Here is a 27872-nt window from a genome sequence, read left to right as displayed (position 1 = left end):
GAACTGGCTGCCCGTTCCTTCGGCGGTGAATACGGCTGAAGGTGTTGCACAAGCATTTGATTCTTTATTCTGTAGCCAGCTAAGTCAGTTCTCAGTGATACTTCGGCCAGGTCACTTCATCACCTGTTTCCTAATTCATATTTCTCGACCGGTTCATAATTTATGTCATTAATGACGGTTCGAATAATCTTAGACTAATTATAAAATTTCAGAAAAGTAAAATAATTAGAAATCATTTGTTCTTTATTTCGTGTGAAGAAACAATAGATTAAGAAAAAACTGTCAGTTTCTGGGAACATTGTTTTGAATAAAATAATAGAGTGTTATAATAAAAGAAGAATTTCTCAAGTTGATTTGAGTTAGTTATTTTGATAAAGTGATTAAAGAAGAATGTCGGACTAATAGTGAAGTTTGATCGATGATTATGGAATTAATGGTGAACAATCGAACCGCGAAGTGTAACTGACTGAAAGAAATTTGATTTAATGATCATTGCTTACTAAGAAAGAAGCTTATATTCGACGTTGCTGGAGTCCGTGTCACAGGTTAGTGATTGCATGCTTGCATTTGTTAGATCAAAAAGTGAAAATAAGAGAAGACTTAATGATGACAAAGTGAAGGAGAAAAAATTGATGTTATTATTGCAGACATCGAAGAATTATTATAAATAAATAGAATTTTAATATTGGAATTACAATTTAAAAAATAATTTCAATTTTTGAAAAATTTTTATAATAATTTAATTAATGTATTTAAATTAAGAAAAATAAAATAAATTTTTTAATAAGCATTCGATATCAAATTAAATATTATAGGAATTTTAAAAATAGAAATAATACTTTTCAAAATTGATTAAAATTTTTGTAAATAATTTATAAATAATTATTTTTCTAATATAATTATTATGAATATAATTATACATTATTTAAATTATATGTAATGCTAAATTGATTATTAATATAAATAAAATGCGAATATTTGTATAAAATTTGAATAAAAATTTAAAGAATGCACATAACATGAAAAAAAAACAATAAAATATCCAAAATATTATACGTATTATAATATTTAAGAAATAAAGCGAATTTTTATTTAAATCTTATTTATTTAATTACATTCATTATAATGTGATTTTTCATAAAAATCTGTAATCTAATTGTATGACTTACAACTTATGAAAATAATTTTTTTTACAAACTTTCTTTAAATCATAAATAATGACAAATTGAAATATTTAATTATTTATTTTAATAATTGATAATTATAATAATAATTACAACACATTGCATTTTGTAAAAAAAAGAAGATCACATACAATATAAGTATTTTTTACGATTCGCTACGTTATTTTATGCAAAAAAGTAGAACTTTCATCCGAAATTTTATGTCTGAATTTACATTTTTATTTCGATGGATCGCATGAAAAATTATGCAAATATGCCATTATTACTCTATAATCTGTATATATATAATATGACTAATCAATAAAAAAATATGATAATAATCATAAATTTGATTTAAATCTTTGAAATATAATTATATTGAAAATCTTATTAATAATACAAGAAAAAAATTATAAGAACATTTAAAATTCCTTAAAAGAAATAATAAATATTTTAATTTAAAAAAAATGAAAAATTAAAACAAGAAATATCATAGAAATATATATTTGGAAAGAATTTCTAACATTTTTGTATCTTTTGATAATAATTTTATATTTCTTCTTAAAATAATCTCTTCAAAAATTATTATAAATACATATATATAATATACTTTTTATTTTATATTCATGGATGTATTACATATAAAATATATATTATATGTAATATAATATCAATCAACATTAATATCATATTATCATTTAATTTTAATATTATATTTTTTATATTATTTTTTAATATCATTTTTTATTTTTATTATTTATTATTAAAATTACGGAATTTGTAAAGGAAATTAACAAAAAATATATTTCGTTATAATTAATTCACTATCAATTATTATAATTAAAGTTATTATAATTAAAATTTTTTAATTCAGTTTTAATAATTGGTCCATATTCATACATATATATTCATGCAAGAATGTCACGCATATAGTTAAAAATTTTGTTATTAAAGATATTTATAAAAATATGCAATCATATTGTAATATATAATATATTAAAATATAAATTTTATAATACTTTATAAAATTTTAATGATATTATATAATGATATAATAATATTTTTAAATAATTTTTAAATAATAAATAAAATATAGTTCACAACTGATTTTTATTCACAAGACTTCACAATTATCTTAGCAATTTAAATTATAATTATAACAAGTGTAATAAATAATTGCGATTTAAATTGCTGTAAAAAACAGAAATAAACAGAAATGATTATTTAATAACAATATAATGATATGATATAAATAAAATTTTATAAAATTTTATAATTTTATAAAATGATGATTTTATAAAAAACATAAGTCTAAAAGACAATGCAGAAAAAAATATATTTAATGATTATTTCTTTCATATAAAATTTTAATGAATATTATAATCAATAATAAATTAAATAGTAAATAATATAAATAAATATATAATAATATATAATAATATAATATAATAATATAAATAATATGTATAATATTTATAATTATTTATAAATTACAGTATATAATTAATATTGAATGTTAATCACCGAAATTAAAATTTATTGTGATTCATTAACGTAATCATAGTACATCTTTTCAAAATTGGATTCAATATAACAATTAAAATAAAATTATATTATTGTTTAATGATTAATAATCATTGATTAATTAAAAAAATAATCATGATTATTGTCAAAAATCATAATCAATTTACTAATCATTAATTATGAGATTATATTGATTATGATTGATTACATATAATAATTTTTTAATATATATTTATTAAAAAATATATATTATAATTTAAAATATTTATATTCACATAATTTATATCAATATTTTAGAATATAAAATAAATTTTTTACAAATATTCGTAATTTATCTTTCTATTCTAAATTATAATATTTCAACATTTTCAATAGACATATAAAAACTTATAAAACATATAAAACATATAAAAACTTTTAAAATCCAATGAATTTAAATCCATAAGATGATTACGCAATATAAATCTTTTATATCCAATTTATTTATTTATTTTCCAATTATCTAAAATTTTCTTATATCTTATAAACGAAGACAAATTGCATATAATGTTTATATACATTTTTTTCATTTTATTTTAGATTCATGACTGATATAGATCTAATAAATTACAGGATATTTTGTATAATTCTCAATTTTAATTATAAAATTGTTAAATTGATAGTTTATTTTATTACTTATTATTTTTATAATTTCTTGATAATTATAGTATTTATTGTAATATATGAGAATAATTTCTCAACAAAACAATAATTGCATATTATACAAAAAAAATATTTTCTGTGAATAAATATTAAAAAATATTTAAATTTATTATTTACAAGTTAAATATATACACATATATGTATATTTTTGCATCATCTCAAAATTTAATTAATAATAGATAAATAATAGATAAATAATTAAAAAACGTCCTTTGTACAAAAAACTAGAAAATTAAAATATATTTTGTTTATTATTTTTTTTATTTTTAAAAAAATTACGTTTATACTATTAATAATTATATAACATATTATTAATAAATAATCAATTTTAATTTTTTTCCATCCTATTATACAAAAATTAATTTTAATAAAAAATTCTGAAAATTATAAGAATGATATAAATATTATAATAAGTTTTTTTCGTTAATATCATTTCATATATATATATATATATATATATATATATAGTATGACGTTTTCGCATACGTGAATTGCATATTTAAATTTTTTATAAAATTTAAAACATGCACAAACATATAATCTATAAATTTTTTATAAAATTTAAAACATGCACAAACATGTAATCTGTAAATTAAGTAATAAGATAATATATTGCTTTTAAATGATTTTAGTTATTTTCTTTATTTTCTATTATTAAAATTTTATTTCTTATTTATTTTATTTTTTTTTTTTGTCAATTATAATCTTTAGCTAATTTTAATTATTAAAAAACAATAAAATAAATATTGGTATAAAATAATAAAATTATAAAAGTAAAAGTTTTTTTATATTATTATTTATATTTATATTTATATTATATTTATATTATATTTTATATTTTTTATATTATATATAATTATATAAGTTTTATAAAATCAAATTAAAATTATCAGAAGCAAAAATCATAATAATTAAATCAAAGAAAAAATAAAATTGCGACACATTATTCAAATATTTCTAATGCAGTTTGTTTTATTATACATATACAATTATTTACGCAAATAGATTATAAATTAAATATGTAATTCTTAAATATGTAATTCTTAAATATTCTGATAACTTGATTGGAATATGATTTTTAAATTTTAAAAAATTTTTTTATTTATAAGATACGATAAATTTCTTACTTGTAATAATTAAAATGATATTTCAAGAATAAAAATAAATAATATACTAAATTATTGATTTTTATTTCGATATATAAAAATATAAGTTAATTATTATTAATTTATTATTTATAAATAATTTGTATTTGCTTTTTCATTATTGATTTCATAATATTTGTAAAATTTTTATTACATTATGTATGTATATATTTTTATGTATAAATAAAGAATAAAATAAATATAATTAAAGTTATGATATATACATATTACATGTATATATATATATATATATATATACACAATGTATGTATATATATTTATTTTTTAATTATTATAATTCATGTATTTACAAAAAATATTTTATTTAAAATGTTTAGTATATTTTTATTTATATTTTTATGTATAATTTTAACATTTACAGCAATTACTACTAATAATAATTCATATTTTTATACATATTACATATAATATTATATAATATTACATATTAATTATAATTCAATTATTACTTATATCTTTAATTGAAAAGTAATATTAATTTTTATAAATAAAAATATTAAAATATTCTCATAATATAAAATATTTAATATATAATATATAATAATTTATTAATTATTAACTAAGCCATATTTTTCTAACAAATATAATAAATATTTTATTTAAAAAAGAAATATAAATTTTGTAATAAATAAAAAATCATATATTGTTTATACTTCAATTAATTAAATATAAACATTTAATATAAATACATTTTTATTTTATACAAATTGCTTAAATGTTCAAATAAAATCCAATTTGATTCATAAAGATTTCATTTAATTATCGATTAGTTACAAAAATTCAACTATCTAAGATTATACCAAACACTTTCCTTTTTGGACTTTCATGACAATTCTTTTTCAATGATTTGTGTCTAAGAAAGATATTTCAAATTGCATAATAAACTCTTTAATTCTTTATATTTTTATTTTTGCAATATCAAAATTTATTCTTTGTATATTTTTTCTTTTAAAATTTTGCCTTTTATAAAATTAGAGTTAGAAAATAAATTCTAGATCAGAATCAACAAAAAATTAAAGGATATTAAACACATAAAATTTAGATTAATTAAAAATAAATATTTATCTTATATATTGTATATAGTAGAACAATTAATTGCTTTTTACTAATTTTATTAGTTTTAACTTTTTTAGCGATAAATTTTATGATTCTTTTGTTAAAAATCTTTTGTTAAAAAATATGTAATTTAAAAATCATTTATAAAATTATTATAGCGTACTTATAAAAATAATTATTAATAATTATTTTATTTTGTTATTTTATTATTAACAAATTATTTTATTATTATTTTATTATTAAAAAAATTATTGCACAGATATATAATTTCAAAATATGAATATTTAATTGAAGGAAAGAATTTCGCAAAAAAAAACACAAATACAAGATATTGATTTTTATTATTTGAAATAGAAATTGGAATAATATATTATTCTTCAAACATATGTAGCATAAAATATAATAATAAGATGTTATCTTTATTATTCAATATTGCTTAATAAAAAGAAATAATAATAAATGTCAAAGTAAATGAGTTAAAATAATTATTATGAAATTTATTCTTGCTCAATTAAATAACATAAATTGTTTTTTTAAAATGAATGTAATGAAAGTATTATATTATAAAGCTAAATGTTATGGAATTAATTTTAAATTTATTTTTATACATTAATATATGTAAAAACAATTATATTTTTTATAATTTTAATTATAGCTTTTCTTACATAGAAATATTAAGCCTTAAAATTATAAGTTACATATTATAATAACTAATTTTTAATGTAATTGAAAAATATCATAAATCATAATTTTATATAAAAAAAATTTTGTTTATAACAAATTTTATTATAATTACTTTAATTCTTACATATTATTTAGATCATTTTTTTAGTAGTAAAATATTTCTTAATACAAATAATTGAAAAATGACTCGATTTCAAACTCAATATTAAAAATTTTTTAAAACCATTATCTTTTTGTAAATAAGATTCAAAGGAATTTAAAATATAAAGATTGTAATAATAAAAAATACTTCTTAATATGGAATATCCTTTTCTTTTGTTTCTTCTAACTAATTTGCATTGACGAAATTTAAAATGTTAAGATTGAATTATGATCACATTTGTCAATATACAGAGCTAATGAGGTCAGTTTGAATGGATTTCACGATGGTTTTTTTGACAGTATATGGTTCTGATTAAACACATCCGGTCAATCTTCGAAGTGAAAATGTAATGATCTTGCAAAATGAGGTTTCGTAAACTGTCTTGCGCTAATCAGTATTTTAATTGTATAGAAACCAGAAGAAAGTTGATATAAAACATCATGATTTGCAAAATCTTTTATGTAATTATGTACTAAAAACTAAAATTCTGAAAATGATAAATTTTTAAATTTGAAAAATTTAATTGTTATATAATACTAATTAATGAAATATTTGTGGAAGAAAAGAAATTTACATAATTTTTATTTATAAAATAACAAAAAATAATTTTTTAAAATAATAATTTATTCAAAAGAAAATGAATTAAACATATATTTATAAAATATTATCATAAAAATTATTATATAATATTACATAATGTTACATAAAATTATTATAAAATTAAAATTAAAAATTATAATATAATATATATAATATTATCTATATGTATATTATCAAATATATTATATTATTTAAATTTTATTTATATTACGAATTTTTAATATTTCTTAGATAATCTAAATAATGGAAATTTTTCGTAGAGAAAATTTCATGATTACAATTTATGATATTATTAATTTAATAATATAATATATTTATTTTTCTCGTAGAGAAAATTTCATAATTACAATTTATGATATTATCAATTTAATAATATAATAATATATATTATATATAATTTAATAATATATATAAATATTTAAACAGTGCAAAATTAATTTTTCAATTATATGTAATTCTTTTCATAAATTTATTAGTAACAAAATAAAAAAAGTTATTAATACTACATAATGTAAAAGTAATGAAATTTAATTCATTATATTTTATTTCATTAGTGTAATTGTACATTATGCAAAAAGAAATTATAAATTATTAATATATCAATTTAGGTTTAATTAATTGTTATTTTCCATAATAATCTATTCTTTAAAAATATAGTAAAAATTTATTATCTTTATCATTATTATGCTATAATCATTATATATATATAATATATTATAATCATATTATATATATCATCGATTTATAATTAAAAATTTTGTTATTATGTTAAAAGAAAATTTATTTTTAATAATTTTTAAATTATTAAACGTAATATATCTAAAAAAAAAGTTATTGTGTGCTGTAAATTAAATACAAAAATGATGCAAACTAATATGTTAATAAAAATAATAAATGTCATTAAATATAAAAAAAAACAAACGATTATCTATATTTACTACATTTTGAATTATTTTATGTATTAAAAATTAAAATATAGATTGTTGTAATTTTGTTAATAATATAAAATGATATCATTCACTCTTAAAAGAAAAAAGAATTTCTGATTAATAAAATTACAAAAAATAAATTAATCAATAAATTATGTGTTTTATTGTCTATATAATAAAAAATAATTATTTTTTGATATTTTGGAATAAATTCATGAACAATTCTAAAAATTAAAATTAAAATTTATCAAATCAATAATTATTAATTATTATGTAAAAAAATGTATTTCTTCAATTAGTTAACATAGCTTTGATTTTTTATTTTTTATTAACAACTAATGTTTTATTAATCAAAAATTTTCTGTTCAATACAAGAAAAAAATTCTATTATAATTATTAATTTTTATTATATCTTTTTATTATATCTTTCAATATTATTAGTAAAACAATAATGATTTGTATTCTTGATATACAAAACACCCAAAAAATTCATACACAAAAAACCCAAAATCTATAATAACTTTTTTTTATTAATATCTGCATTTAGATTACTATATATATTAATAAATATAATTCTCTCTAATTATGTTAAATTGAAGCAATAATTTCATACGTTTCTTCTTTCTAATTTCTCTAAAGTTGTTATAAATGAATCTAATTCTTTCTTGTTACAAAATCTTCAATTTCTCTACTCCATCCTATTTTCACTTTTGGTATTTCTAAAATTACGTCTCGTCCTTGAAAAGATCCATTCGAATGGACTGCTCTTATCCACTTCTCAGAATCGAAATTACACAACGTAGTTGAAAACGTAAAGAAAAAAAAGAAATAAATAAAAAAAGCATTAAAAAAATGGTAAAAAGTATAAAAAAGAAATAACTATTAGTAGAGGATCGATCGACTATTTAAATGGACTCGATAAATAAAAGAAAATATGTGAGAACGAAAGCGTTTCTTTGAACGCACTCGAAACCACTTTCTTCGGTTGGCTGGTCCAGCCAACGAGATAAGTGAGAGTGAGTTTGTTACAAACGTTACATCACTCATGAATTACATATACATGATTGAGCATTGATTACGTATGAGTGAGCTTCCATTGCTTTGGCCTTCATTACGATTTTTATAGGTGAGATTTTTCAGAAAGTCTTTAAATTATAGATTGAGAATGAGTGACGATGATAATGAGAAAAAAATAGATTTTTGTTTGAATGTTTAATTTTGACAAAAAAATTATTATTTTTTGAAATGAAAATATTTCTTTCTGAAAATATAATTTTTTTTTAAAATGAATATTTTTTGGAATTAAAATATTCTATTCGAGAGAGAATTATGAAATGATTTTTAGAAAATCGTTACGATTATTTTTATTTATAACTATTTATTATTAAAATTTATTTAATATTTAATATTTAATAAAAATTTTTTTTTTTATTATTCAAATTTTATATTTAAAATTTGTAATTCTTATTATTTTAATGTGAGAATACATAAATAAAAATATCTTATAGTTTATGAATATCCTAGCCTATGAGTATTTTGGTGAATATTGAAAAAAATATTTATTATAATAATATATAACTATTATAATTATTTTATGTTTGCTATGATAGATTTTTATATATAACTATTTCATAAATTTTATTTTTATATATAATTAATATTTCATTAATACTTTGATTCCTAATTAAATATGTGATTCTTCACTGAAAATAAAATATTTATATCTTATTTGAATATTATAAAAAATCATGTCCCAAAAAAATCTTAAAAAACATTGATTTTAAGACATTAATAATTTTATAGAGAAAATAATTAGTTATTGATTGAAATTATAAATTCTTAATAAAAAAAATATTTTTTTTTATTACAAGTTTTTGTATTAATTTTTTAGAAAAAAATTTAGTAACTTATCTACAAAATAGATTATTTCTATTTTTAAAAAAAAATTTTTAAATTTTTAAATTTAAAAAAATTAAAACTGATGCAAAAAAAAATCTGTATGAAAATATTTTTATTAAATTTGTTCTATAATTTCTTAATCTAATAAAGTGTTTTTATCGATTTATAATACATAAAAATCAACTTTTAATTAATATTATTTTATAAATTATTGATATATATGAAATAAAAAATATTATTGATATATATATAAAATAAAAAATATTTATTGAATGATTTTTAGATTTGAAAAAACCAATATCTCTAAAAATATTAATAATTTAAGTATTTTTTTATAGCGAAATATATGAAAATTTTATGTTAAATAATTTATTTTGTATACGTCTAGTAATTCATGTGATATACATAGAAATAATTGCATTCAAATATTACTACAGTTAATCACTTTTACTTTTGATTCAGCTATTATTTCAATTAGAAAGTAGTATATAAATTTTTATTATAAAGATTATAAAATTATATAATAATCATACATAATTATATTTTAAATCGAAATCAATTTCAAAATATTGTTTATATTATTGCTAAATAATAAAAATTAGTAAAAATAAATATTTATTATTTTATTTGATTTCAAATATCATTTCAAGTTTTGAGATTTTTTTAATTTTTTGAAACTTAAAATATATTTTAAATAGCATCTATAAAGCATATATCAAATGTTTTTTTTTTAAGTGATTATGATTACATAATTATGAATAAATAAAATAATCTCATTTGATGTCATTTTAGATAAAAAATAATTTATATAAACTAAACTGATTTTTAAGTATATACATAAGTTTAAAATTACATAGATTCAAACAATAATTTGGATCGATGGGAACAAGATAGACAAGATAAAAAGGAATTTGAAAAGATAAATATATTCTTTTAATAAATTTATACCAAAAAGAATAAAAAAAATATTTGAATTAAAGATTATACAAATATAAAAAATAATATTTAAAATAAAATAAATAATTCGCAATAATTTTTTTGCCAAAATTGATCATCAAATGATTCATGAAAAGATTTAATTTTAATTATTCAGATTTAATTTGATTAATTTGAATAAAATAATAGTAAAATAAATAAAACAGACAAAAAGATTCAAATTATTTGTATTTAAAAAATATCATTAATTTTATATTAACAAAAGTTATTATTAAAAATAAATATAGAAAAAATACTTTTAATTTAAATATTAAATTTATATTGACAAATAAATTCAAGTTATTTTAATTCAAATTTAAACTAAATTCAATAAAAAAGATTATACAAATTTATAAGTAATATTATATAACAGATATATATATATATTTTTTAAATACATAATATACATAATACATAATACATAAATATAATTTGAAATATACATATTGAGACAAATTATAATTTTATATTACATTAAATGAGACAAATTATATTTTTAAATTTATAAAAGAATTAAACTTTTTATTTGATAATATTAAATGCAATTTTAAGCGATAGAAAAATATAAAGAAATATATTTCAAATAAAAAAAATTACAAAATTTAATACATTATAAATTATTTGAATTTAAATCAAATCAGCATTTTTCCATTTTTTATTGTGTTATCTATTTAATATATTCTTTTTTAATGATAATATCATAGTTAGCGTATCATAGATAGTGTACCATAGATATAATATATTGAATATTTGTAATATATTTATAATTCAAATATTTGTAACATAAAATTTTTAAAAAATCTGATAAATTAAAGTATATTATTGTATAAATTGTATACTGTATAAATAAATAATAAATAAAATTATGAATATTTATATATAGCTCCATTATGTTTCGAGCATTTAATTATTTTAAATATTTAACAAGAATTTAGAATATTTTAATAAAAATTTAATAAAAATTCGAAAATTTTTGAATAATTAAAAGATATATAATAATTTTATTTTTTGCATTATTATTTATAAGTTGATTTTTATATATTTATTATTTTTCTTCTGGACATTGTTAAAAAATTAAAAATATATATATAATCAAAATAATAATAATAATTAATAATATATAATATATAATATAATAATAATATATAATCAAAATATTTATCGTATTTTTATTATCGATTTTCCATAGCGAATTATTATTTATCTATTCTAAATTTTCCATAATATAATATTTTAATAAAAATTTAATATTTCAATATGCGCAATTTTTTACCATAATTTTTTTTATTATAATTCAACGAAAGCTTTATTAAGTTTTCCGATTAGTCGATCTTTTTTATCATTTTTCATAAGGAAAGAGTTATAGAAAATATATAAGTTATATTATTGCAAAGATAATAATATTAATATATTAATTTAATAATATTTTTAATAAATATTTTCTAATTAATTTTAATATATTTAAAAAAAATATTTTGATGATTTATACAGATAAAAAAACTATAATATAAATATGATAATATATTTAATAATATATTAATATAATATAAATATTTAAAGTAATTTCATCACTTATGTTTCTTTTATAATTTTTAAAAATTAATTAATTAATCAATAATTAAAAGTTAATTATTCTATATTGTATACATATATTAGGTTAACTATATTGTTATATACAATATAATAATTATTATCATATATAATTATACATAAAATTAATAAAAATTAATAATTATAATTAATTCTCTTAATCATTAAAAATTTAACAGCAATTGGATCACGAAAAAATATAAAAAAGACCAATAAGTTGAGAAACACTGTTTTAGACAGTGATCATAACAAGCGTCAAATGCTTCATCGATTATGAATCACTTTCACGGAAATACTAAGTAATTGCTTCTTTTACCTTGTAGAAATGGAGACTACCAACGAGCCACCGGTCATACGGACTGCTTCCTTGGAATTGAAAACCCGAAGACCACAGATGCAAACACAGATCTCTTCTGTGGAATCGATGCAAAAACAGGCAGTCTGTGTGAGAAGAGCTTTCAAGAAATATGGCAACAAAAATAATCCCAATATTATTTTAGATGGGTTGAACATGACTGTGCCGAAAGGCACGATGTAAGTTTCATAACTTGATATAAAAACAATTTTTTCCACATGTGACTATGTAATAAAAAAATTAAAATATATAGAAGAATCTAATACTAGTGATGATATCTGATATCGTAATATCAGGCAAAATAATTTTGATAATTAATTGATAATGAAATATTTCAAAATAGCACTAATTAGTTATAGAATATTAAAGACAAAAGAATTGAAATAAATAATAATATTGTATTTAAAAATATTTCAAATATTTCTTATGTATTTAATCCTCTATATATATATATATGTATATATGTATATAAACATATATATATATATATATAATAGGTATACAATTTAGTATAATAATATGTATATAAATATAATAGATATAATAGATATTTGAAAATTAAATATTTTAAATATCTGGAAAAATATGGAATGATATGAAAAAAATATTCTAGATAGAAAAACATTTGGCATAAAAAGATATGTTATAACTATTAATATTAATAGTTTTTTATAAATTGATGCATAGAAATTTACTTTTTTTAAATGAAATTATATAATTTTTAATCAATTGATATAGTTCATTATTTCTTATAAAAAAAAGAATTACATTATGTTTTGAATTAAAAATTTTTGAAGTTCATAAAAAGTTCTTATCATGTAAAAGAATAAGTATTCTATTGTTCTCGTTCTTGTTTGTTTTTTATATTTATAAAAATAAAAAAATACTAAAAATTTCGTAATCGATTTTACTCTTAAAAAAATTTTTTATTGAAAAAAAAATGATTTCATATATAATTGCATTATTGCTATACTAAGAATTTTTTGGAGAATAAATATATATGTAATGTTAAATAAATAATTATATATAATATTAAATAATTAATTAAAAAGTAATGGTAAAATTTTTATTTCATACACTAATGTTCAAAAAATTTGAAATATTTTTTATAATATAACACTAAAGTTGGAAAATTTATAAAATTTTTTTTAGTTTTGTTGTTATAATTGCTAACTATAATTTTAAAATAAAAAATTGTTTATTATATAAATATTTATTTGTTTGAAATATTATGAAAAATAATAATAATAAATAATAAAATAAAAATAATAACAGTTAAAAAAAAATGTTAGTACATGTTAAACTACATTTATTATATTTAGTAATATATTACAATATAATATTACAATATAACAATAAATCTAACAAGTCGAATGATGATGCAGAAAAATATGCAAAATAGAAATTCTATATCATTTATGAATCATTGTTTTTCTTCATTTTACTAGTTTAGTAGTTTAGTTTACTAATTTAAAAAAAATTTTAATTATATAAAAATTGAGTCATGTTATATATATGTGCTTAATCTTTTTTATTTAAAAAACTATTCTTTTATAATTTTTTTTACCTTATTTTTTTTTCCATTGAATACAATATGTTTCAAATTTCAAACACATAATAAATTCTTTTACATAATAACTAAAATTTTTTCTTTCAGAAAAAATAAACAATTTTCCATGTAATTTTATTGAAACTAAGAAAATTTCCATTGAAAAATAAATTTATCTTCAGTTTATTTTTTACTTTTGCCTCCCGAATAACGAAGAAGATTTTGAATAAATAACGGAACTGTTAATTGGACTATATGTATTCATTAAAAGTTTAAGATATTCAAAAGAAGATTATAAATAATTATTGAATTAATGTAAAAGTTGTTTTTTAAATTATAAAAATATAATTATAAATTATAAAAATAATAATGATATAATATCATATTAAAATGTGTAATGTAAATAGTATGTATGTAAAATAGTAATTATAATTTCTGATAACTAGTTGTTAAAACAATTTTAACTTTTAAATCAATATTTTTATTTATTTAGAGAGATAAAATTAATTGCAGTATTAATTTATATTTTGATGCATGTATATTTTGTAATATAATTAAGAATCTTATAAATAAATTTCAACTCTGATTAAATTTAAATATAAATAATATATATATAATAAATATTTGGAAACTAATAATATTAGTATATTTAAACTTTTGAAAAAAGATTTACTTTTTATGTATAATTCAATTCTACAAATTTTATTTCTATCTTTAAAAAATTCTATCTCTAAAAAATTTAAAAATAAAAATATTTACTAAAACAATGAATATCATTAATAAAAAAAAATAGACTAAAACTAAATGTTTTCATATTATTTTTAAATACTTACAAATTAAAAAAATAAAATGCAATTACAAATATTATATTAAATATATTATTTAAAATCTGTTATATAATTTTAATTTCTAAAATTTAAATACTACTGAACGATTTCTTTTTTTCTTACATTAAAATATTTATAAATATCATTTTGAAATTTATAAAGACTTATTCCAAAAATGTTAGCTTATATAAAATGAATATATTTCAAGTGTATATATTTCATATGAATATAATTATTAAAACATTATTACTTTTAAATAGTATTTAAAATTCGTGAAATCATGAAATTGATTCCTAATCATTAAAATTCATATTCATACATATTCATACATATCATACATTCAAATATATATTGAATTTAATTCCATTTTTATTTATATTATTTTCAACATATTAGAAATTAATCCTTGAATCTATTTGAAGAATAAAATTTCACTTTAAATACCTTAATTGATATTTCAATTTTTTTTAAAAAAACTTATAATAATTAATTTAAAAATCAAATGATAAAATAAATGATAAAATATTATAAATATATATTATATATTTATAATAAAAATAATAAATATTGATAAATAATTTTTAATTTTTTAAAAATTTTTATTAGAAAAATCTAAAGTAAAAATAAACTGAAAGACAGTAATGAAATCTTTTTCAATCTTAATGTATATATAATAATAATAATTAACAAAATTAAATTTAATCTGATAATATATATAATCAATAGTATAGTATTATATAATAGAATATAATATATATTAGTATAATATAGAATAAATTATAATTATAATAAATTGTTACATTATTATAATTCGTATATTTATCTATAGATATGGTTTACTTGGTGCAAGCGGTTGTGGAAAGACTACATTGCTCTCTTGTATTGTGGGTCGAAAGCGACTGAATTCCGGTGAGATCTGGGTGCTCGGTGGTCGACCAGGCTCCAAAGGATCAGGTGTTCCAGGCCCACGTGTGGGCTATATGCCACAAGAAATCGCATTGTATGGAGAATTCTCCATAAGAGAGACATTCATTTACTTCGGTTGGTGTGCTGGCATGAATACAAAACAAGTAAATGAAAAATTAGATTTTCTTGTAAAGGTAAGATTATTGAATCTTAATTTTAATATTATGTATGACTATATTTAAAAGAAATAAAAAAATAAATTATCTCATTTTAACAAATCAAGATAAACATCATAAAACAAGATCAAAAACAAGATAAACAAGAAAAATGAATTTAATATGTGATGTTAAAGAAAAAGAAAATAAATTAAATTGAATAAATAAAAAATTAAAATTCTCTCGTCTTAATAGTATAAAATGAGCAATGTATAATTTTAATATCATATATTTTAATATATTTTAATATGATATAAAAAATATTTCATTTTAATTTGCGTATATTAATATACAAATAATCAATTTCAATAAAATTGTTGACATAATCTTTTTTGTTTAATCGGATGATAAATACAATATTTCAATTAACATATTTCAATTAACATATTCATAATGATGATGATTATATATATATATAATTTTGTTATATGCATTAAATATTACGCAGAAATACATCTATTTAATATAAATTAATCACAGAGAAAATACGATATTTTCCTATAATGAGTTGAAATAAATTAAAAGTTTATATCATATAAAAATCTTTTTATATAATGTATATAATAGATCTTTAAAAAGTATATATATGATGAATAATATAAATATAAATAACTGTTTAAATATTTATAAAATTACCATAAATATTTAGTTATTAATCAGATTTTTTTAATTATTCTGTTTAATTATTATTTTTGAATAATAAAAATTACTTAAAAAATTACATAAAAAAAAGAAAACAGCACTTAAATAATAAAAAAATTTAAAAATAAATTAAAATTAAATTAAAATTATGTAATTTAAACATATTTTATTATTTATTAAATATGTTTACTATTTACTAAAAATACTTTGCTATTAACTTATAACACATATTTTAATTTTAATAAATATTTTATTCTAAATATTAAGAAATTAAAGAAATTTACATTAAAATGAAAAGAAAAAATAAAAATTAATGTAATTATTAGCATACAATTAGTAATAGTGAAAAAAATTTGTTTCTAATTTTAATTTCTAATTTTAATTTTTTTAATTTCTAATTCAGATTTAACATAAAAAAAATAGTTTTTATGAAATTAATTTTGAAATGTTACAAAAGCTTTTAAATAATTTTAATTTTTTTTAATTTTTTTTTATTATAATTATAATGTTATTTTCCTTAATTTTATACAATAAATATTGATAAATATTGATATTTAAAACATTATGAATATGTAATATTTAAAATAAATAAAATTAAAAATACTTATAAAATAATATTATTCTTTGATTTATTCAATATCTAAAATTTTTTATCCAAAGTTTTTATATAATAAGAGATATTATTTACTGAAAACAAGAATTATATTATTGTGAATTTTTGAAAAAAATTATAGAAGAAAGATTTTAATTTAAACATTACTATGGAAAAAAATTTTTATTCATTAGAAATTAATAATAAAAAGGAATAATAAAAATATATATATAATTATAAAAAAGTTAATCTAATATTCAAGTATAAAACAAAATAATTTAATATCGTTTGAATAGTTTTTACAGCTGCCATCAGAAAATCGTTTCGTGAAGAATTTATCCGGTGGTCAACAGAGACGTGTATCTTTTGCCGCAACTCTTTTGGCTGATCCAGAATTGATGATTCTGGATGAACCTACGGTAGGTGTAGATCCTGTTTTGCGACAAAATATCTGGGATCACTTACTCCACGTAACAAAGGACAAAAATAAAACCATTATAATCACTACTCATTATATCGAAGAAACAAGACAAGCTGGCATGATAGGTTTAATGAGAGGTGGTAAATTACTTGCTGAAGAATCGCCAACGAAGTTAATGGAAATTCACAATTTAGATACACTAGAAGATGTATTTTTAAAGCTAAGTAAACGACAAAATATAGGTCTTCGAAGAAGAAGTAGCATCCTCAGTAGTGTTACTGGTGTTCCTCCTGAAAGTGTATGTTTTCCATTTTTTATTTCTTAATTATCTTAATTAATTAATCTTTCTTAATTTCTTAATCTTTTAATTAATTGTTTATAAGTTTTTTTTACAATTTTTTATTTATTTAAATTTTATTTAAATTTGCTATAATATCCGCTTTGTCAATTTTTCAAATATAAAAATTGATTTTTAAAATAATTTTTCACATAAGTTTTTAGTATATTTTTTCTTTTTCAATAAAATTTTTTAAGAATATTTTTAATTGGCATTAAAAATTCATTTATTTTATATTTTTTTTTTCAGACAAACGTAGATGACGAAATGAGTGGTGAATTTGGTGACAATATTAGTATTTCTAGTAAAAGAAAAAGCATTGTGATCGATGAAGGAAATGTACGTTCATTTCTTTGTTTTTTTTTTATTATGTTTTTTTGTTTTAATTCTCTTCCACTATTTATTTTTGGGGGAATTTTAACAAATAATTTCGAATAAATAATTTGAACAGATTCCAAGTATGCCACCAGAAGAAAAAGGCACCACGAGTTTTAAGATGATCGATCCACAGCATATGAAAGCTCTTATATGGAAGAACTTTTTATGGATGTGGCGAAACGTAGCGTAAGTATAAATAAAAATAAATAAAACTTTTATAATATTAGTATTTTTTCAATTAATATACAAAGTATTATTTCTATTCGTAGAAACTTTTGATGAGCAATTTTAAAAATCAAAATAAATATATAAGATATATAAAAATTAAAAATTATTTATTAAAATAGAAGCAATTTAAATTCAAATGAAGCAAGCTGAAAATAAAATGTAACAGCGATATAACGGATAAAAAAGTCTTATTCTCTATCTAATACAAACTTCAATTATTTAATAAATAAGTCTGATATTTTTATATACCAAATTTTATGTTTATTTAGACCTTTTAATTTAATGTTAAAAATTCATATTTTTTTGAAAATTAAAAAATAAAATTTGAAAATTTTATTTTCTAATTTGAAATAAAAAAAATTTTTGAAAAAAAAAAATAAATATGGAAAACGTATTGAAAATAAAATAGAGATATATATTTATCATGAAAAATATGTTCATAAATTCCAAAAATATAATATTTCACTATTAAATTGAAAATGAAATTGAATAGATTAAATATTTAATAGATAAATTTGATTATTAGCATATAATTACTTTTAAATTATTCTTGTTACAAAATAATAAGTAATTTAGTTATAAAAGTAAATTAATAAAAGATAAATCATGTAAAAAATGAAATTTTAAACACAAAATAGACTTATAAATTTGACAATTGCAATTGCTTATGATTTTTTGAAGATTCAAATTTACACAAGAAAATTTGTATTACGCAAAAAATATAATTTAAAATTAGTCCTTAAAGAAATAACAGTAAAATATTACTAAAAATATTTGTTAATTCATTTTTCATACAATATTAAATAACTTTTTTACTATATACTCTTTAATTTTACTTTAATAATGAACTTTTAATTATTTGTACTATTTCAAAAAATTATAGCAAAGTATTCTAATAAATTAAATTTTATATCTGTTTTTATGTATTTTTAATGAAAATTGAACGACATTCAAAAAAAAAGAAAGAAATGTATCAATATATTTCACATCAAATATTTATACATCTGTTAATTTCATAAGCATATTATATATTTATAAGCACAAATTACATTTTTTGATAAAATACATTTATCAAAAGCAAAATAATTTAAATATAATACTTTAAAAATTATATTATATTTGATATTATTTTTTTTTCAGCATGATGTTATTCATTATTGGTCTGCCAGTTGTTCAAATTATTTTATTTTGCATTTCAATTGGCAGAGATCCAAAAAATTTAGAATTAGCAATAGTAAATTATGAGTTGAATAATAGCATGGAACCTTGTATACCAGCAATAGATTGTAATTGGACTCACTTAAGTTGTCGATATTTACATCATTTAGAAGAAAGATCGATAAAATTTCTACCATATGATTACGAAAAAGATGCTAAAGAAGCTGTGAAACGAGGCAACGTATGGGGTGCTATAATTTTTCCCTGGAATTACACAGAATCTTTAGAAACAAGAATTACATATGGCAAAAATACTGATGAATGGAGTACAGAATACTCTAACATGAATATCTATATGGATATGTCTAGTGAGTTTATATATCAAAATTTAATTAAATTTTACGAATCATTTTTTTTTCGAATTTTTTTATCAATTTTTCTAATCTATAACTAATAATTAATAAATAATATTATATAATCAAATAAATAATTATTAATAAATATTTATATAATCAGATAAATTGAAATTTCTTCAGATAATATGAAATTTCATTGAAAAAAAAGAATCTTTTTTCTTGATTCTTTTTTCTTTTTTTAGATCAACAAATTAGTCAACTTCTTCAAAGAAGTATTTATCTTTCATATGAAGCATTTGTTAAGGAATTATCAATTGCTTGCAATTATAGTGAGAAAATAGCAAAAATACCAATAGATGTAAGTGGGAAAATTTAAAAAGATATTATGATACAGTAAAAAAATTTATAAAAATATATATTTATATAGTTTAGAACACCAGTTTATGGTCCTCTGGATCCAAATTTCACCGACTTTGCGGCACCTGGTGTTATTTTAACGTAAGTATTTATTAATAAATATTTGCTCTATATTTAAAATAATATATATTTTTTTTCTTTAAACAATTTTTAATTTTTAAAAATTGTTATTTTATAAAAGTTTTTATATTGTAGAATAATTTTCTTCTTGTCGGTTGCACTGGCTTCTGGTTCCTTATTGTTAGAAAGAAATGAAGGTCTTCTTGAAAGAAGTTTAGTTTCTGGTAAATAAATTTATTATGAATAAAAATGATTGAATATATCTTATAAACTATTTTTTACAAATAGGTCTCACTGGAACAGAAATTCTTTTTGGACAAGTTATAACTCAATTTACAGTTATGACAGGCCAATCTATTATGGTTCTTTTAGTTACATTTGTTGCTTTTGATATCACTAATGAAGGAAACATTGGTTGGATTGGTACATTGACTATTCTTACTGGATTATGTGGAATGTGTTTTGGTATGAATCATTTTAATAATAATAATTATCATTATTTATTAATTTAATTAAATTTAATTTTTAGGATCTGTTATTGCTTGTTGTTGTGAAAGCGAAAGAACTGCTACATATCTTGCAATGGGTGCTTTTCTACCTATTGTAATGTTATGTGGAATAATATGGCCTATTGAAGGAATGGATCATGGATTACGATGGTTTAGTTTTATCTTACCTCTTACAAAGAGTACAGCTTCATTGAGAGCTATGTTGGCTAGAGGATGGTCGATTTCAGACCCTACCGTTTACAATGGTTTCATTGCTACATTTATTTGGATAATTATTTTTATGACTTTGTCTATATTATTACTTAAATTTAAAAAAGGATAAAAACTTTTAATTTGTTTAAAATATAAATCAAATGATGCATTAGATATTCTAAATGAAAGTATTTTATAATACAAAATTTATTAACATACAAAAATTTAAAATATGTAATAAAATTATGTATATTGTGAGAAGAAACATAAAAATATGCTGAAGATGTAATACATTTTTTTTGCTCAATATGATTATATGTTATTGAAAATGTGAAGATATTATATATTTATATAATATAATTATAAGTAGGATTCAAAGTAAATGTAAAATTAAATTAATATAATATTTTTATAAAAATTGAATCATTGATATAGAATAATCATACCAATGATCTCTTCCTTTATAAATTATAATAAATTCTGTTCATATTTTTTTATATTATATAATGAATAGTTATTTTTATATATTATTTTATTCTTATATAAATACATTTTATAACATATAATATAAAAAAATGTACATATAATTAAATATAAAAAATAAAAATATACAATAAAAAATTTACAAATTTTATTTATATTGAAAAAATTTTATATAATTCATTAAACATTATAATCATCACATGTAATATTTTATGCAAATTCATATTTTATTTATTTTCATTATTTTATGGATTTTGAAGGACGTAAAAATTGTTCATGCAATGTTTTATGGATTCTTTCTGCTTTTTGTAATCCAATACCAGGACAAAGAGCTAATGTATTTGACTGTGTTTTTATTAATTCACTTAATGTTCCAAAAGTTGATAAAAGAGTTGTGGCATCTGTTTTATTAACTGATCGAATTGTTGTTAAAGCATTAACTAACTGGAAAAAAAACATAATTATAATAAAATAAAATTAAACAGTCTCAATATAATTATATATATCTCAATATAATACTATTATTAATATATTATATATTATATTATATTATATTATATTATTAATATATTATACACATACTTTTTGATATGGTGCTGTATCACTTCGATCCATAATTGCATCAGGTGGTTTATTTTCATAAATTTTATATGTTTCGATAATTTTTCCTGCATCTTCTGGATTCCATGCTAACATTAATGTCAAATCTGCTAGAATACAAATCCTTGTTAAATGTTTTAAAGCATGATGAGGTTCTGGCACATCTACCTATAATATTTTATTAATGTATATAATTATTTAGTATTATATATAATAATTAAAATGAATTAAAATGAACCTGTACTAAAAGTACTCTTAAATTATACATGTTTCCTAAGATTTTCAAACGTTCATGAATATAGTCAGGATTAAGTTGATGATAACGTATTGACAAAAAAAGAGCACAAGTAGTTTTTCCCATAACATAATCTGGTACAATTTCAGAATATTCCCAAGGGACATTATTTATAAATTTCAGTAATGGATTACCTTTCTATAAAATGAAATAATATTTATAAAAAAAATTACTAAATAACAAAAAAAAGTACATATATGTATCTTACTTGTTTTAAACTAACTAACAATGTACTAAATTTTAAAGAATCTTTGGCTTTAGAAGGACCAGGTATAGCTTCATTAAAAAATTCTGATTTTCTTAATTCGTTAAATGCAGCTGTATATAAAATATTAATATTTAATATTTTCAATAAAAATTTATATATTAAATTTAAATTTAAAAAAATGATATATAAAATAACTCACATTGAAAAGTAGAATCAATTTTAGTTTGTTTAGGTGAAGAGACTTTTTCTTCAATTTCATCTGTGTTTTCCATATTTAGTACTTATTTATTTCTACTTCCAAAATTTATTATTTAAATTACTCTTATAACCTAAAAAATTCTTAAAGATTATATCATACATATAACAATATTATTAAATTAATTTTAATGTATTAAATATCAAATTTATAACATTAAAATAATCTTTTATTTTATGAATTTTTATTTTTAGTATAATCTTTTATATATAATATTATATAATATTTTATATATATTACGATAAAATTGAAATAATTAGAAATTAATAAGTTATTTACAAAGTTAGCAAATAAAAACAAACATAATATATATTAATATATGTTATAATATAGGTTATTTTAATAATGAAATAATGAAATGATGAAATAATAATAATAAATAACAAATTATTAACAATTAAATTTTATTTTATACAATAATATTTTGATAAATAAATTATATATACCAATGAATTAAAATAATTATTATAAATAATTATGAATTCATTAAAATGTCATCACTATTATAAATATTATAAATTATATATATTATTTATAAAATTTTCATAATGAATCTTCATTAAAAATATACAATTATTACATCTTTAATTAAAAAAAAAAATTAATAATATATAGTATCTTTTATTTTTCTATTGGTAACACTGTCAATTGATAATATTTGATAACATATGTAGGTATTAATTTCACATATTTTTTTATCAACTGGATTATTATTTTGACTATATTTGACTATATTTTTGTTAGAAATAAAATGGGATAAATGTTCGCGTATATTTTAGAATTGAGAAGACTCACTAATAACAAATCTTTGTAGATGTAATAAAATATTAATATATTCTTTAAATCTAACCTAAAATTTTTAAATGAACAAGGAAACGTCAGAGATTAAAAATGCTAAACATCCTCCTTGGAAGGATGTTGGCATATCAGATCCACGAGCACGATTGAAGTCTCTTTCTGACTATGCTTCCACTGTAGAGATGGATCGTAACATTCCACCACAAAGGTAAAATTCTATAAACCATATATTGAAAAACGAATTTAAATAAATCTAACGTTATTAATTAATTAAATTTTCTTAGATATTACCGTTCTGGTGTAGAAATGATTAGAATGGCAGACATGTGTATGAAAGATAATAATCTTGAATATGCATATTTTTTATATGTCAAATTTATAACGTAAGACATATATATATATAGTTTTAACATATAATACAATATATAATTATTATATTTTAATTATTATATAAGTATATATAATTATTATATTTTAAAATATTAAAAATATTTAAAATATATTAATATATTTTAAAAATATATTATCACAGAATTTTTGTTGAAAAAATAAGAAATCATCCACAATTTGATACAGTACCATTAAAGGATAAGGAACATAATCAACAAACATTACGGAAAGTACTTCCCAAGGCTGAGGAATTAAAGAAACAATTATTAGAACAATATCAAACAGAGTTAAATAAATATATGGAAGATGTAAAAGAAAGAGAAAAAATTGAAAAGGAACGACAAAAACGAGAAGAACTAGAAAAGTATTTCATAATATTTTAGAAATTGTATAATATTTAAATTCATAATATTTCATAATATGTACATATAATATTTGTTTAGATTGAGGGAAGAAGAAGAAAGGAAGAACAAATTAGCTGCACTAGCAGCTGTTAAAGCAGCAAAAGCTGCTTTATCTGTGACCATTGAAGATGACAAATCTAAAAAAATATCCACTATATTATCAAAACCAATAGTAACTCCATCTATTGATATAACTGCACAAACATCAAAAGAAAAGTAAGTGTAATATAAAAAAAAAGTACTAAATTATAGCAATTTATAAAAAATATTAAATTATAAATTTATATTTTTTACTAGACCTATTATAGATCGCTCAACAAAACCTTCTTTGCTTTGTGACACTTTTACTTTAAGAGATATAATACTGCCAACTAAATTAATGCATAACTTTCTCATGTTGGCTTTCACTAATACCATGAATAATAAAGAAACTTGTGGTATACTAGCAGGAAAATTAGAAAAAAATAGATTACTAGTTACTCATTTATTAATTCCTGAACAAACTGGATCTCCAGATTCTTGTGTAACACACAATGAAGAAGATATATTTGATTACCAAGATCAACATAATTTGATTACTCTTGGTTGGATACATGTATGTATTTTTTGTATTATCTAAAATCATTATTTAAATTAAAATCTATATGTCAAATATATAAATTGTATTCCAAATAGAAAAGATAATTATATTTCACAGACACATCCTACACAGACTGCATTTCTGTCTAGTGTAGATCTTCATACACATTGTGCATATCAACTTATGATGGCTGAAGCAATTGCAATTGTTTGTGCTCCTAAATATGATGAGTAAGTAAAACAGATTCAAATAGATTCAAAAGAATATAAAAAATAAAAGAATGAATTTTTCTTAATTCAAAAATAATTTTTTATTTTAGAACAGGATTCTTCATTTTAACTCCCGAATATGGATTAGAATTTATTGCAAATTGCAGAGAAACTGGATTTCATCCACATCCAACTGATCCACCACTATATACAGTAATTATATATTATACAATTTGTGTAAATATTATATACATTTAAAACTATTTCTTTTTCAGAAAGCAAAACATTGTAAATTGGACGTAACAGCAGTTATAGAAGTAGTGGATTTAAGAAGAAAATGACATCTTTTAGATATGTATACACATATTTTCACATGTGTATATTTTAAAATGTGCAATTAATGTATAACAAGTTATATGTATATTTAATTATCAAATACGTTATATCAAGTAAAAAAAGTGAAAAATTGCAAACACTAGCTTAAATAGCATAAAGATTTAGCAGTTCCAAAGCTTTCAATATTTTTATGATAAAGTATTTAAAGAAATCTTTAATATATTTAAAGTAAAATTATGCATTTAAAATCGATAGAATGAAATTAGTTAATCGCAATTAATATAACGCAATATTTAAATGATAAATTATAGTAGATTAAAAAGAAGAATTTTTATATAATTTAAGAGATTTAAACAATTAATGACTAGAAATTATTTTGACTGAAACTAAACATTATCATTAAATAATAGTATTAAAATTTTCATTTCATGAGCATTGAAAATTTTCAAACTCTTGTAATGAAAATAAAAAATTTGTTTACATATATAATTTATATGAAAATAGAATATTTATAATAATGAGATATAAATGTGCTTCTATTACTTTTTCATACTATTTATATTTATTTACTCAGGTAATATGTTACACTATGCGCCAGAAAATAAATGTACAACAAAAATTTTTATAAATATTAGCGGTGCGCAAAATCTGTGTATAAGTTTACGTGCCTTTCATGGAAAAATAATGGTGTTCATAACCTCATGCTAATCATATGAAGTATGTTCCGCGTTTAATAATTGTAGATACTGTACGACATTGTCAAATAACATTAATTATGATCAAATGAATCAATGGAATCGTATCATTACGTAAGATCGTAATCGAAAAATCAATAAATGCATTAACATACTGTACTAGTCATAATTTAATACATGGGCTTATTATGAAATATATTGATACTTTGAAATCAATATACCAGTTTTGTGTGATGCTTCTTTGTACGTATTTTATTAAAATACTGTATTTAAAAACTGTACAGTTCTAATAGATATTGTGTTAAATGATATTGATATAAAAAGTTTATACTAGTAGGTACCTGAGATAATTTTTGTGTACTTAAAGGTTAAATTACATACTGTTTATGAGATATATATTATTCACTCTCATAAATACGCAATATTTTGTATATAAATAATTATTCATTCCTTACTAAATGTAATTATTCAGTTTATAATGATAAATATTTAAATTGCCAAATCGTGATCAAGCACGTGCTATACATTGAGGGACGTAAATGCTAATTAAAAAAATTAATTCTAATTATAGAAGATAATTTATAATACTGGCCTATGTTCGTACCAAAAAATATTTAAATATTATATTGACTACTACATACATATTCAAATATTATTAATTATAATAAATAATTGAATGTTAATAAAAAATGTATATATTTCGCAAGGAAAAAATTATAAATTAATAATATAAATATGAATAAAATAATATAATAAATATATTATTTTTTATTCTTTATTATAACCAGAATTTTTAACAAGAAAATAAATTTTTATCAAGCGTTATAATTCATCTGTACTTTTTACGTGTATTAAAAACATCTGAAAACAATTATTTGTTATATATAACAAAACGAAATTATTTATTAAAAAGAAAAAATAAAAGAAAATTATTTATAATCAGGATTCTAAAGAGAATCCATTATAAGTATACATCAATACTTCGTGAGAACCCATTGTAGATATATACTAATACTTCTTTTCATTCACCTCTCATATATATTGAA

At 17.8% G+C, this 27872-nt stretch overlaps 3 protein-coding genes across 7 annotated transcripts; 2 read left to right on the top strand and 1 right to left on the bottom strand.

Annotated features, from left to right (window-relative positions):
* LOC108003738 (ABC transporter G family member 20) lies at positions 1 to 22193 on the top strand. Its single transcript, XM_062085348.1, has 12 exons — positions 1 to 545; positions 12754 to 12964; positions 15991 to 16261; positions 17813 to 18235; positions 18524 to 18613; positions 18726 to 18838; positions 20021 to 20406; positions 20637 to 20752; positions 20822 to 20892; positions 21007 to 21095; positions 21160 to 21336; positions 21401 to 22193. Exons 2-12 carry the CDS (start codon positions 12756 to 12758, stop codon positions 21700 to 21702), a joined length of 2247 nt encoding a protein of 748 aa, XP_061941332.1. The 5' UTR covers positions 1 to 545; positions 12754 to 12755; the 3' UTR covers positions 21703 to 22193.
* On the bottom strand, positions 22189 to 24052 carry LOC108003737 (DNA excision repair protein ERCC-1). 4 transcript variants are annotated; one of them, XM_062085350.1, is made up of 6 exons: positions 23861 to 24052; positions 23358 to 23487; positions 23159 to 23268; positions 22894 to 23088; positions 22638 to 22823; positions 22189 to 22499 (listed from the first exon to the last, which is right to left on the bottom strand). In XM_062085350.1, exons 2-6 carry the CDS (start codon positions 23428 to 23430, stop codon positions 22296 to 22298), a joined length of 768 nt encoding a protein of 255 aa, XP_061941334.1. In that variant the 5' UTR covers positions 23431 to 23487; positions 23861 to 24052; the 3' UTR covers positions 22189 to 22295. The 4 variants fall into 4 exon arrangements, with proteins under 4 accessions (XP_061941334.1, XP_061941335.1, XP_061941336.1 ...); XM_062085351.1 differs by having other exon boundaries at positions 23810 to 23870; XM_062085352.1 differs by lacking the exon at positions 23159 to 23268 and having other exon boundaries at positions 23861 to 24006.
* On the top strand, positions 24053 to 27585 carry LOC108003736 (STAM-binding protein). 2 transcript variants are annotated; one of them, XM_017066209.3, is made up of 8 exons: positions 24053 to 24420; positions 24497 to 24595; positions 24745 to 24966; positions 25046 to 25222; positions 25304 to 25601; positions 25704 to 25816; positions 25911 to 26008; positions 26071 to 27585. In XM_017066209.3, the coding sequence occupies exons 1-7, from the start codon at positions 24278 to 24280 to the stop codon at positions 25990 to 25992; spliced, it is 1134 nt and encodes a 377-aa protein (XP_016921698.1). In that variant the 5' UTR covers positions 24053 to 24277; the 3' UTR covers positions 25993 to 26008; positions 26071 to 27585. The 2 variants fall into 2 exon arrangements, with proteins under 2 accessions (XP_016921698.1, XP_016921697.1); XM_017066208.2 differs by having other exon boundaries at positions 25906 to 26008.
* Positions 27586 to 27872: the final 287 nt, after the last annotated feature.

Source organism: Apis cerana, linkage group LG15 (genome assembly GCF_029169275.1).
Source record: "Apis cerana isolate GH-2021 linkage group LG15, AcerK_1.0, whole genome shotgun sequence".
Taxonomy (NCBI): domain Eukaryota; kingdom Metazoa; phylum Arthropoda; class Insecta; order Hymenoptera; family Apidae; genus Apis; species Apis cerana.
The sequence above is the reverse complement of the archived record's forward strand: the minus strand, read 5'-3'. Positions and strand labels throughout refer to the sequence as shown.